The sequence below is a fragment of the Otolemur garnettii genome, unplaced genomic scaffold, assembly GCF_000181295.1.
Source record: "Otolemur garnettii isolate 467f Iridium unplaced genomic scaffold, OtoGar3 scaffold00041, whole genome shotgun sequence".
In the NCBI taxonomy this organism is placed as follows: Eukaryota; Metazoa; Chordata; class Mammalia; order Primates; family Galagidae; genus Otolemur; species Otolemur garnettii.
In genome coordinates this window covers 11420752-11435364 of record NW_003852436.1, presented here as the reverse complement: position 1 = coordinate 11435364, position 14613 = coordinate 11420752, and the positions used below count along the sequence as shown (strand labels likewise).

The 14613-nt window shown below is 37.0% G+C and overlaps 1 protein-coding gene across 1 annotated transcript in view; it reads right to left on the bottom strand.

Annotated features, from left to right (window-relative positions):
- FAM160A1 (family with sequence similarity 160 member A1) overlaps window positions 1-14613 on the bottom strand; it is a 241812-nt gene that overhangs the window by 20703 nt on the left and 206496 nt on the right. Inside the window, exon 8 of the mRNA XM_003790218.3 lies at window positions 5225-5304. Coding sequence (XP_003790266.1) covers window positions 5225-5304 — 80 coding nt within the window. The remainder of the gene's footprint in view (window positions 1-5224; window positions 5305-14613) is intronic.

Below are 14613 nucleotides of genomic sequence, written 5' to 3'. Positions count from 1 at the left end.
TGTAAGGCTCTCACTGGGGGTCCCCCGAAAGTGATGGCTGATGCTTTGCAGGGCACCATGATCTGACAGGAGGCAGCCGGGATGAGGGCTGGGGAAACCTGTGCTGTGGCTGTTTGATGTGAACTCCCCCTCTCCCACACACTGGCGAGGCCTAAGGAAACTCAGATTACACAGGATTTATTATATCCTTATTTTGGTCATTAATTATTTAAGAAATAAACTGCCTGAATGCTATTATATACTGCAGGAACTCAATAACTACTTACAGCTCAAACCAAGCATATTTCATGATTTAAGTTAACATACATAGATTTTTACTCTTTGTTTGAGGTATTAAAAATGGAATACTGGATCAAAGCTAGTAAAGCCATTTATCAACTATCACCAGCGGGTAATGTGAACTTGTAGTAGAATAAAGAATTATTGGGAATTTGCAACTTTGCAAATACATGCTTTCAGTAGAAACTAATAATTTTATTCTGAAGAAATCAAATCCAGGGAGATCCCCTATTAGTTAAAGGATAGAGTCTATGAAATTGGAAATGGGAGATTCTATTTAAGTGAACAACCCTTCTTAGTATTCAAAGCAGTAGTTATTGGGGTCATGTCAGTGAAATTAGCAGATATAAAAGGACAAATTACCACATGTTCTCACTCACATATGGGAGCTAAAAAAGTGGATCTCGTGGGGGTAGAAATTAGAAGGGTGGTTACCAGAAGCTGAGGAAGGAGGGAAGGATGAAGAAAGTTAAGGGGTACAAAAACATAGTCAGAAAGAAGGAGTTTGTTCCCATATTTGATAGCACAGTAGGGAAATTATCGTTAACAATAATTTACTGTGTATTTCAGAATAGCTAGACAAAAAGAACTGTAATAATCCCAACACAAAGAAAAGTCTTTGAGGTAAAGGATATCTCCATCACCCTGTTTGAACCTTATGCATTATAAACAGGGCAATATACATCACGTCTGCCCCATAAATGTGTGATTATTACATATCAATTTTTTAAAAAAGAAAGTAACACAAAACAATAGCTTTGCTGTACCTTTAAAATGAAGGAGTGCCGCAGAGGAAAAGGGTAGGAAAACCGTACCTTGACCCTCCATCCTTTAAACATGTACAGGGAAAGATTAAGAACAGAATGAATGCCAAGAAGTCCCCAAATGTCAAATATCAAAATGAAGTGACTGTCAATAGCAGAGAAATCACTTAGGAATTTAGTGCAGGTGTAAACAACTATCTTTTGTCTATATTTATTTCGTTTAGAGATTTAAATAAATTTGGAAAGCAGTAAAAATGAACAGAGACTAGTAAGTATCTCATTTTAGTGGTCCTGATCCCTCAAAGCCATCCCCCAACATATGGAGAAAAAAATACCGTCCAAATTATCCTCCCTGTTTTCAGTAACTCCCCAGCCCTTTACAACCCTGGGTCTATTACCATGGATATCACTCTTTAAAATAAGTCATCATTACTTCTGAAATAATTCACTGCTAACCAATTGACAGCAAAGCACATACATTGCCTACTGCTACACTAACAATTAAAGCAAGCAAAATAAAGCAGTCAGTCTACAGAGGGAAGGGAAGTACGTCCTTCTGAAATAACGACAACCCCAGAAATGCAGCAACAGACAAAAATCTACAAAGCAGTGTGAGTGGATTTCAAGAACACTGCCTGATGTTCAAAGTTCAGGCCGTAGTTCTCCTCCGCATTGTTCCCCAGGCTGGTTGGCTTTTTTTGTTTGCTTGTATCTTTTGCCTCTAGATTCTCAACTGCTATGCAAGAGGGAAAAGTTCCTTAAGTGTACACACAGCTCCTCTCCAAGCAAAGCAGCCTCTATCTGAACACAATAGGCAACACAGTTCAGAAACCTGACAATGGACCAGCACTCCTAAAAAAATACTCTCATCAGAATATTGAGAAATAGCATTCAAAGCATCAAGCAATTAAATTTTGTCTCCACAGGGACCTTTGGGGAGCATGGCAGAGATCTGTCACTTCCCTGCCCATCAGCATCTCCCACCTGCCTTTGGCCCATCATATGTCACGTCCCGTTGCCGTGGACCGTTTCTCCCTGGTTTCCCACCCATTACAATATCCTCTCTTTGGTGTACCTTATTTCAACTTACTCTTCCATTTTCCCAAATGAAATAAACTACTATCAGTTACAAAGGGATTATCACTTTGAAATGTTGATATTTAAGAATATTTGGGTTGCAACAAAAATTGACACACGATTATTATTTATTTATCACATGACTAATACCTTCATTAAAAGCAGCCACATAATCCTCTCTGTTCCACTGCCTCCCAGATCTACAAGTTTAATCACATACATTCAAATGACTGCAGCGGCAGCACCAACAAAAAGGATGGATGATAAATCTATTTTTTGTGTCCGTTAAAATAATTTTTAAATGACTAGAAGAATAAAGATTTCTCATTGCCCTTGCTTTGAGTATGGATTCTAAATCAGAAAAGAATTGTTTTCATTAATTTAAAACGTACTTTCTAGAAATCTCCCCTTCTTTAAATTTGTGTAATACCTTGGTGTTTCAAAACATTTTTGCAGATATCACAACTGTGATCCTCCCAATAACCTTATGAGGTAGCACATTCCCAATCCAGAGCATGTTGAATCATGTCAGCAGCTCAAAGAAGGAAAGCAGAAACCAGAGGTTTCTTGAGTACTTATTATGTGCCTGACCAAGAGAAGCCAGTAAGTGCAAGTCCACCCCCAGGCAGTGCAGGAGAATCAGACTTAGAGGAAGCATTCAATGAAGAGCAATCATATTATTACATTATTGTCATTATCATCCTAAAAGAAATAAACCTGGGCTCAGAGAGCCTAGGACCAGTAGGTTAAGCCCATCTCTCTACCTCAAGTCTGGCATTTTTGCACTATTCCATTCAGAACCTGTCACAAAGTGCCCTGCAGGCACTTTCCTGGCAAATTATTTGTCCTTACCCACTCAGGGAATGACTAACCTTGACTTAGATGTAAACATATTTCAACCACTAGCCATTTTCTTCATCTTCATAAGGTAAAGATGTGGGTCTCAAGAGAAGCCATGACTGATGCCATCTCTGAGGACAGTCTTTAACAGGCACCACTACTTGAGTGAACAAAGGGTGATCAGAGCTGACCTTGTGAAAGTCACTGAACACCCATTAAGTAAAAGCTTCTACCACCTGGCTAAATCTGACCTGTGCCCCAGAGTTGGCAAGCTCTGTACCTCCACACCAAGGTCAGGCTTCCAGGTACACTGAAAAAGACAGCTGCTCTTCCTGCCATGAAAGAAGTGGCATTTAAGATTTAACATTTAAATGTAATTGGGTTTAATCACATGTTAGAATAGAAGCCTGGATTTTTTGGCAATAGAAACGGTTTTGTCAAGTTGTTCTTCTGCACTTCATTCAGGCCTGGCTAATGCATTCTGTCATATCAGCAGCAGAGACTTGATGGGGAACTAAAGTAATCCTTTTAGGACAGATAACTAATGCTCTTCCCAGAATACAAGAGTGTTTCTTTGTCATCAGATTTGTTCTCTGCTCATGCCCTAAGATTAGTTGCTGTGACCTAATCTAAAACCCTAAAAAGTCAAAAAACTCTTTTAAACTTAAAATGAATGGGCGATACTCTCCCATAAAACAACTCCATATGGCCTTGCACAAAATGCAAAAACCTCTCTGAGCCCAGGTTTACTTCTTTGGGATGATAGTGACAATAATGTAATAATATAACCACCACCGTTTTCAGACTCATTTTTTAATCACTACTTTTTTCAGGATGCTACATCTACACTGCACTGTTCCTCAAACCAGTGGCTCCCAAATTTAGTAGCACATCAGAATGCCTTGTGTTTGTTAAAACACAGTTAGCAGAACCCCAACCCCAATTTCTGATTCAGTAGGCCTGGGAGGAGGCCAAGAATTCACATTTCTAACTAGGATCACATGTTAAAACCCCTCACTTTTTCAGAGCAACCTAACTGGAAATGCTATTGCACCCTCTGGAATGCTTTCTCCTTCGTACCTTCTACTCAGATCATGTCAGAACCCCAGTGTGGACTGGGGAAAGCCCAGCTCCTCCCTCTATGTTGCTCTCAGTTTCATCAACCCTTGTTCCCAAGGATGGGTCAAATGAAACATGAGAGCTCTACTAAGGGAGGAGGGGAGCGTGCATGCTGGAGGACCTGGCTGACTCTTTTTTCCTTTTGGCCTCCATACCATCAGAAGGGCACGTCAGAGCACAAACTCTGGCCAGCTCTCCCTCTGGAGCTCCTCTGGCCCAAGCTCTCCACTCTTCTCTCAGCTTTGGGGTGACATTCTCCTTGGCTCCACTTTCTGAGGTTCAGGAGTGGGTCTCACTCAAGTAGTCAACTCCAAGATTAAGGATTTGGGCTTAAAGAAAAGAAGGAAAGACGTGCACTACAGTGTATCCTGGGGTTTCTGGAGTTCTGCCCTGAAATTCAAGGCCAAATCCTGAGCTAATAATGCAGCATCAATGCTTTCCTTCATAAAAGCAGAAGCTTCCCTGAGAGATCCAGACAGGAAGAGGCACTGCCAAACCAAGGCAGGATCTGGTGTTGCCAAGTGCTCTGCCTAATGACATTACCAAATTAATGTCACCTTAATAGGTGTCCACTCTGACTCCAGGGCCTGTTTTCAAACACCAGCCACTTGTACATTTCCCACCTTGGCTACCTCATATATAAGTTCTTTGCAGTCTCTCTAATCATGCCTTGCCCCCTTCTGAACTGTATGCTGAAAGGACTCATTAAATAGTTACTGATTTTAATTGAAACATAGTCACAGATCAGACTGTGCATACCAGATATGTACCATTACCAAAGCAGAAATAAAAAAAAACTATATATCAAAAGCAATTCCTATTTGGGAAGTTGTTTTAATAGCAGAAGTCCCCTAGAAATGCACAGGAGAAAGACATTCAGCCACAGACCAGAAGAACTTTCACTGTACTTCTGACAATGTATAAGCATTCTACCTATTGTTTCCAAAAGCATATTTATAATAAAATATATATGGCTCCCTAAAATTTCAAGAGGAAAAGTAAAATTGGGAAATAATGCAGAAAATAAACTAATATTGTTGGTAATATTCTTCCTTAGGACCACAGCCCCTACTTAGCTATTACTAAATTAATATAAAGTATATAGAGGGAATTTTTATTTAAAGGGAACGGAAAAGGCAACTCACCTTAGAACTAGTTGTAGCATCACATCTTCACAATGTAAACCAATGAGAGTTCTGAATAACGCCAGGGACACCACACAAAGCTGGGAAGCAGTAAACACACATTCTATTTCAGATTTTAGAATGATAACTCTGTTCCCCACAGATGAGAAATATATCAGAATTATAAAATAAAATGGCCTCCTTAATAAAAAAAGCAGTTTTAATAAAAAGCCTATCTGCCAGAGAGAATATGTATTCAGGGTATCAGTTCTCCTACAGGATTTGGTTAGAAAGCCGATGTCTGGAAACATGCCATCACGGAGACTTACTAGAAAGTTTGTTTTAATAGCAAAGTCCCTATTAAAAAAAATGCCTATGCTCATATTTCCAATTTTTAAAGATCCAGATAAATATGCCGCCGACAATTCCCTCCCCATCCACCCCACACATACATGCTATCTCTCTCACACCCACATACACACAGATCTCTTGTTCATGTAATTTGTTTTCCTACTTTCAAATGTGATATTGGTTATTTACAGGATAGGACTCATATAAATAACTACATATAAGCTGGCCAACTCTCCCTTCAGAGTTATCAGCCCAAGCCTCAGCCCCTCACTTTGCTCTGGGATAAACCTTCTCATTAGATACATTTCTTAAAGTATCTAGATTGAGGGTAAGATAATATACTTTTCTAAAAAGTTCATTAAAGAACAAAAATCTTTCAATCTCTGAAAAGGAAAAATAAACTGTCATATAGAAGAGATACTCAAAGGTATATTATAAAATCATTGTACTCTTTTGAGAGTAAACTTTTATCAATCTACCAGGCCATTTAAGTAATTCAGACTCTAATTCTTCATACAGAAGAATAATTACTTGTCTGTCTTCTAGACAGGATGGACTTAAAATCTGATCAATGAAATCCACAATAACATTGTAAACAAACAGCTGTTCTTGGCCTACCCCAAAAAACTCTTATGCTGAGGGCAGGTCATATGCTTAGTTAGCCATAAGCAACATACCCTGATGCCATTCCAAGTCTTTACACATGCTGTTCCATTACCTGGAATGCCTTTACCTGCCTCCTCCACAGGGTAACTCCTGTTTATTCTCAAATACTCAGCTTAGGCATCACCTCTTCCCTAGGAAATCTTTATCTTCTTTCTCACAATATTACCACAAAACATCTCCTTTCCCCAAACTCAGGTATCCTTCTTAGTATCTGTCGCCATAGTAACCCCTGAAAATCACTGTTGAGGGTCCTCAGCATATATTTGTCCTTTTATTATTGAGTTCTTTATTCTGGGTATAAGTGTCATATCAGAGATATGGTTTGCAAAGTTGTTTTTATCATTTTGTAGGTTGTCTTTTCAATTTCTTGATGAGATCCTTTGAAGCACAAAAGTTTTTTTTATTTCTGATGATGTTCAATTTCACTATTTTTTCATTTACTGCTCATGTCTTTGATATCATATTTAAGAAACCACTGCCATGTCCACAGGATTTACTCCTATGTCTTCTAAGAGTTTTATAGTTTTAGGTCTTCCATTTGTGTCTTTGATCCATTTTTAGTGAATTTTGTACATAGTGTAACATAAAGGTTCAATTTTCTTTTCTTTCTTTTTTTTTTTTTGAGACAGAGTGTCATTTCGTTGCCCTTGGTAGAGTGCTGTCACGTCATAGCTCACAGCAACCTCAAGCTCTTGGGCTCAAATGATTCTCTTGCCTCAGCTTCCCAAACAGCTGAGACTACAGGTGCCCGCCACAATACCTGGCTATTTTTAGGGACGGGGTCTCACTCTTGCTCGGGCTGGTCTCAAACCCATAAGCTCAGGCAATCCACCTGCCTCGGCCTCCTAGAGTGCAGGGATTACAGCGTAAGCCAGTGTGCCTGGCTTCAACTTTAGTATTTGAGATGTGGATATCCAATTGTGACAGCACCATTTGTTAAACAGGCTATTCTTTCTCACATGGATTGGTCTGGAAGCCTCGTTGAAAATCCACTGATTGTGGGTATATGGGCTTATTTGGGGATTTTCAATTTTATCCATTGACCTATATATCTAGCCATATACCAGTACCACACTGTTTTGAATACTGTAGCTTTGTAGTAAGTTTTTTTTTTTTAAGTTTGTTTTGGCTATTCTGGGTTCCTTGCATTTCAACGTGAATTTTAGGATCAGCTTCTCTATTTCAACAAATAGGCCTGGTAGGAGTTTTACTGGGAGTGCAATGAATCTGCAAATCAATTAGGGGAGCATTCCTATATTAACAGTATTTAGTTTTCTGATGTATGAATTTGGGATGTTTTCCCATTTGTTTCAATCTTCTTTAATCTTTTTCAACGATGTTTTGTAGTCTTCACAGCATGAGTTTTGCATTTATTTTGTGAAATTTACCCCTAGGTATTTTATTCTTTTTGATGCTATTGTAAACAGGATTTTCTTAATTTGACATTTGGACTGTTGCCTGTTATTGTATAGAAATACAATCTATTTTTGCAAATTAATCTTATAACCTGCAATCTTTCTGAACTTATTGGTTCTAATATTTAATGCATTCCTTAGTTGTCCACATCGACATGTAGGGATAGATCATGTCATCTACAAAGATAGATGATTTTATTTTGAATATGGATTTTTAAATTTCATTTTCTTTTTTAAGAAACTAGAACTCCAAGTACCCTCACTGAACAGAATTGCTAAGAGCAGACATCTTATTCCTTTTATTAGGGGTAAAGCTTTGTTCACTGTTAGGTATGATGCTAGCTCTGACTTTTTCAAAGATGCCCTTTATCATATAGCTAGTAAATTGCCTTCTATTCCTAGTTTTTGAGTACATTTATCATGAAGGAATGATAAATTCTGTCAAAAGTTTTTTCTATGTCTACTGATCTAATAATATGAATTTTTTCCTTTATCCTATTATTTTGATATATTACATTAATTGATTTTCATATTTTTTTAACCAGCTTTGCAATCTTGGCTTGAGAAATTCTACTTGATTGTGGCATATAATCCTTTCTATATATTCTAGATTCCACATGCTAGTGTTTTATTAAGAATTTTTGTGTCTATATCCACAACAGATGTCAATCTGTAGTTTTCCTGTGGTATCTTTGCCTGGTTTGGAATTAGGTTAATGCTGGCCTCACAGAATGAGTTGGGAAGATTTTCTCCTCTTCTATTTTTTTTAGAAGACTTTCTAAAGAATTGGTATTATTCTTTTTTTAAAATTACAATTAAAAACACAGTTAAGTGTACAATTCAGTGGTGCTACATACCTTCACACAGTTACTCAACCGGTCTCCAAAACGTTTTCATCTTACAAAACTGAAACTGAATAATCTCTGAATAACAACTCCTTATTTTCCCCACCACCCAGTCCCTGGCAACCACCATTTTATTTTCTGTAAGTTTGATTTTAGATACCTCACATGAATGGAATAATACAGTTTGTCTTTTGGGGACTGGTTTATTTCACTTAGCATAATACTCTCAAAGTTCATCTATGTTTTAACATGTGACAAGACTTCCTTCTTTTATTAAGATTGAATAACATTCCATTGTATGTATATACCACATTTTCTTTATGCATTTATCCACCGACAGACATCCAGATTGTTTCAACCTCTTGGCTATTGAATAATGCTGCAATGAAATGTGGGGGTACAAATACCTCTTCAAGATTCTGCTTTCAATTCCTTTAGAAATATATCCGTAAGTGTTGTTGCTGGATCATACTGTAATTCTATTTTCAACTTTTGAAGACCCTCCATACTGTTTTCCACAGCATCTGTCCCATCTTACATTTCCACAAACAGGGCAGAGGTTCCAATTTCTCCACATTCTCACCAGCACTTACTTTTTTCTGCTTCTCGATAGTAGCTGCTGTAATGGGTATGAGATATCTCATTATGGTTGATTTACACATCTCTAATGACTAGTGATGTTAAACATCTTTTCATATGCTTTTTGGCCCTTTGTATACCTTCTTTAGAGAAAAGTCTATGTAAGTAATTTGCCCCTTTTTAAACAGATCATTTGAGGGGTTTGGTTGTTTTCACATTTTGGTGATTATAAACTGAGCTGCAATAAACAGTCTAGTGCAAGTGTCCTTATGATAGAAGAATTTTTTTTCGTCTGGATAGATGCCTAATAATGGGATTGCAGGATCAAATGGGAGGTCTAATTTGAGGATTCACCATACTTCTTTCCACAAAGGTTGTATTATTTGTAGTCCCACCAGCAGTGTAAAAGTGTTTCATTCTCTCCACAGCCCTGCCAGCATCTGCAGCTTTGAAACTTTGTGATGTGGGCTATTCTCACTGGGGTTAGGTAATATCTCAGGGTGGTAATATCTCAGGTTTGATTTGCATTTCTCTAACGATCAGGGACGATGAGCATTTTTTCAAATGTTTGTAAGCCATTCGTCTGTCTTCATCAGAGAAAGCTCTGTTCATATCTCTTACCCAGTGGTAGATGGGACTGTTTATTTTTGTTGTTGTTGATTAATTTGAGTTCTCTGTAGATTCTAATTATCAAACCTTTGTCAGATTCATACTGTGCAAATATCTTTTCCCATTCTGAAGGCTGTCTTTTTGCTTTACTTGTTGTGCCGTAAGCTATACATAAGCTTTTCAGCTTAATTAAGTCCCATTTGTTAATTTTTATTGTTTTTGCCATGGCCGCTGAAGTCTTTGTCATATCTTTCCCCAGTCCAACATCATCAAGAGTTTTCCCCACATTTTCTTGTAAGATTTTTGTCATTTCGTGACTTAGATTTAATCTTTGATCTATCTTGAGTCAATTTTTGTAAGTGATGAAAGTTGTAGGTTGGGTTTTAGTCTTTTACAAGTGGTTATCCAATTCTCCCAGCAGCATTTGTTAAATAGGGATTCTTTTCCCCACTGTATGCTTTTGTTTGTTTATCAAAGATCAGATGGCAAGTAGAGACTGGTTTCATATCTTAGTTTACTATTCTGTTCCAGATGTCTATGTCTCTATTTTTGTGCCATACCTAAGTTTTTTAAAGTTTGATATACTCTGATCTATTTTTGTCTGTGATTATGGTGTCATATCCAAAATATTATTATAAAATCCAATGTCATAAAACTCTTCCTCTATGTTTTTTTCTAGGAATTTTAAAGTTTTAATTTTTATGTTTAGGTCTTTGATCAATTTTGAGTTAACTTTGCATGTAAGGCAAGGATTCAACTTCATTCTTTTACATGTGAACATCCAGTTTTCTCAGCACCATTTGTTGAAGATTGTCTTTTCCTCACTGTGTGCTCTTAGCACCTTCATTGATAATCATTTAGCCATAATACAAGGTTTCATTTTTAGGCTCTCTATTCTGTTCTGCTGATTATATGCCTTTCTTTATGCTAGCACCACACTGTTTTGATTACTACAGCTTCATAGTATGTTTGGAAATCACAAATTATGAGCCCTCCAACTTTTTTCTTCTTTTTCAAGATTGTTTTGGCTATGCAGGGTCCCTTGACAATGCATATACATTTCAGAATTTTTTTTATTACTGCAAAAATATACCACTGGGATTGTATGGGTATTATATTGAATCTGTAAATTGCTTTTAGTAGTATGGACATTTAAGCAAGTCTTTCAATCCATAAACGTGGAATGTCTTTCTATTTATTTGTTCTACTTTTATTTCTTTCAGCAATGTTTGGTAGTTTTCAGTGTATAAATCCTTCACTTCCTCAATTAAGTTTATTCCTAAGTATTTTATTCTTCTTGCTACTACTGTAAATAATTTTTCTTACTTTCCTTTTTGAATTGTTCATTGTCAGTATATAGAAATGATTTTTGTGTGTTAATTCTGTATCCTGCAACTTTTTTTTTTTTTTTTTTTTGAGACAGAGCCTCAAGCTGTCCCCCTGGGCAGAGTGCCGTGGCATTACAGCTCACAGCAACCTCCAGCTCCTGGGCTCAAGCGAGTCTCCTGCCTCCGCCTCCCAAGTAGCTGGGACCACAGGCGCCCGCCACAACGCCCGGCCATTTTTTGGTTGCAGCCGTCATTGTTGTTTGGCGGGTCCGGGCTGGGGATTCGAACCCGCCACCTTAGGTGTACGTGGCTGGCGCCTTAGCCGGTTGAGCTATAGGCGTCGAGCCTGTATCCTGCAACTTTACTGAATTCACTTGTGCGTTCTAACAGTTTTTGGTGGAGTCTTTAGGGTTTTCTATACATATGACCATGTTATCTACAAATAGGAATAGTTTAACTTCTTCCTTTCCAATTTGGAGGTCTTCAATTTCTTTCCTTTGTCTAACTGCTCTGGTGAGGACTTGTAAGTAGGCATCCTACAGAGAAAGCAATTTCAGTCTTTCACCACTGAGTATGATGCTTTGATGGTTTACTATGCTGAAGTTGTTTCCTGCTATTTCTAGTTTGTTGAGTGTTTTTATTATGAAAGGGCATTCAATTTTGTTAAGAGTTTTTTTTCTGCATCAATTGAGATGACCATGTGTGTTTTGTCCTTCATTCTGTTAACTGATATATTACACTGACTGTTTTCATATGTTGAACCATCTTTGCATTCTAGGAATAAATCCCACTTAGTCATGGTGTACAATCCTCATGTGTTGTTGAATTCTGTTTGCTGATGTTTTATTAAGGATTTTTGCATCAATAGTCATCAGGGATACTTGTCTCTAGTTTTCTTTTCTTGTGGTGTCTTTGTCTAACTTCCTGATCAGGGTAATGCTGGCTTAATACAATGAGTTCAAAACTATCCCCTGATCTTCAATGTTTTAGGAGGACTGGTATTAATTCTCCTTTAAATGTTTGGTAGAATTCTCCAGTGAAGTCATTTGGTCTTGGGCTTTTCTTTGTTGAGTTGATTTTTTTTACTACTGAAAAAAAAATCACTCAAATTACTGTTCTTAGGATATAACTCTCTTCCAATTTTTTTTTTAATTCCTTCATGATTCAGTCTTGGTGAGTTGTATGTTTCCAAGAATTTATCCATTTTTTTTTAGGTTATCCAATTAGTTGGTTTGTAATTGTTCATACCATTCTCTTATAATATTTTTTTATTCCTATAGCATAAGTTGTAACGTCTCCTCTCTTGTTTATGATTTTAGTTTTTGAGTCTTCACTTTTTCCTTTTTTTTTTTTTTTTTGAGACAGAGTCTTACTATGTCACCCTCGGTAGAGTGCCATGGTGTCACAGCCCACAGCAACCTCAAACTCTTGGGCTTAAGCGATTTGCTTGCCTCAGCCTCCCAAGTAGCTGAAACTACAGGCACCACCACAATGCCCCAGCTTTTTCACTTTTTCTTAATCAAGCTAGGGGGTTAACAATTTTGTTGATTTAGAAAAAAAAACTGCTGGTTTCATTGATTATTTTTTCCTATTACTTTCTCTATTTTGTTTCTTTTTCTCTAACCTTTATTGTTTTGTTTCTTAACTGACAACTTTGAGTTTACTTTGTTCTTCTTTTTCTAGTTCCTTAAGATAAAAAGTTAGGTTGTTGTTTTGAGATCTCTTTTAATGTGAGTTTACAGCTATAAACTTCCTTCTTAGTACTGCTTCACTGCATCTCATAAGTTTTAGTATGCTATGCTTTCATTTTCATTTGTCTCAAAATATTTTCTATGTTCTCATGTGATTTCTTCTTTGGCCCAGTGGTTATTTAAGAATGTGTTGTTTAATTTACATGTATTTGTAGATTTTTCTAGCTTTACTTCTGCTATTTTAGTTTTATTCCACTGCAGTCAGAAAAAAATTATTTATGTGCTCTCAATCTTTGTAAATTTAAGCCTTGCTTTGTGGTCTAACATGGTCTATCTTAGAAGATGAAGATGTTCCATGTACACTTAAGAAGAATGTATGTTTGTTCTGCTGTTGCTGGGTGATGTGTTCTATATATCAGGTGGGACACTTAAGTTCATGAACTCATCCTAGAAAAAGTGTTACATACCTCATTGCTGATTATCACTATGGTCACCTTCAAATGACTCCCCTTGGGAAGCTATGCACAGATGCCAGCACCTAGTCCACCCTTCAAAGCACTTTTTCTAAGATGAGTTCACACACTAAATTGACAGATCTCGTATGATGACAGCTCTGATGGCCACTCTAGAAAGAGTTCCAGAATTGCTTTCCCAGGGTGGAATAGGCACCTGGGATTGATGTATAGCTTCCCAAGGGAAGTACTTCAAAGGTAACCATAGTGATATTCAGCAATGAGGTTGCACTTTCTCTAGGATGAGTGCACAAATTTAATTGTCAGACCTCATATGTCTATTAGGTCCAATTGGTTTATAGTATTGTTCAAATCCTGTTTCCTTATTCATCATCTGTCTCTTGTTCCATCCATTACTGAAGTCCCCTATATTGTGGAAATATGCTTCTTGCATCAGTTCTGTCAATGTTTGCCTTCATATATTTGGGAACCCTCATGTTACCTGCATAGTTATAATTGCTGTATCTTCCTGGTGAATTGACCCTTTAATCAACACAAAATGTCCTTCTGTGTCTCTTGTGTCCTTGTCTCTTTATCTTAAAGTCTATTTTTTAAATATAAGTATGACCTTTGTTCTCTTTTAGTTACTCTTTACATAGAGTATCATTTTTTATCTTTTGACTTCTAGCCTATGCAGTTACTTAGATCCAAAGTGAGTCTCTTGCAGACAGTATATAGTTGGATGTTGTTTTTTATCCACTTAGCCAATTTATGGCTTTTGATTGGATCTTGAATCCATTTACACTTAAAATAATTACTGATAAGAACTTACAATTGCCATTTTATTGATTTTTTTTTTTTTTTTTTACATTTCTTAGTTATTTTGGTCCCTTTTCCCCAAAGAAAAGACATAACATAGGAGGGAAAGTTCATTCTTCTCTTCTTCTCCTAAGAAAAAACTGGGTAGTTGGGAGTTTTCTCCTGATCTTGGCATACTGTGCTGGGAAGAAGAAGTGGCTAAGAAAGGTTTCTGTTTAGCACTTCAACCTCTTAATTGGTTTTTAGAGTTCTTACAAAGGCAATTTGGTCCATAAATTTTCGTTAAGCCAGTGTCTCTGTGAGGGAATGAAGGCTTGGGTCTTCCTATTTTCCTATCTTGCGTACATAAATTTTTCATTGTTCTTTAAATGTTTGGAATAATTCGCTAGTGAAGCCATCTGGACCTAGACTTTTCTCTGTGAGTTTTTATTTTTTTAACTACTATTTTATTATCTTAGATTATAGATCTATTCTGATTTTCCATTTCTTCTTGAATCGGTTTCAGAACTTATGTCTTTCTAGAATTTGTCTATGTAATCTAAGTTTTCCTTTGGCATACAATTGTTCATAGTACCCACTTATAACTGCTGTTATTTTCCAAGATCAATAGTAATACACAGTATCCATCTTTTTCATCACTGATTTCAGAAATTTG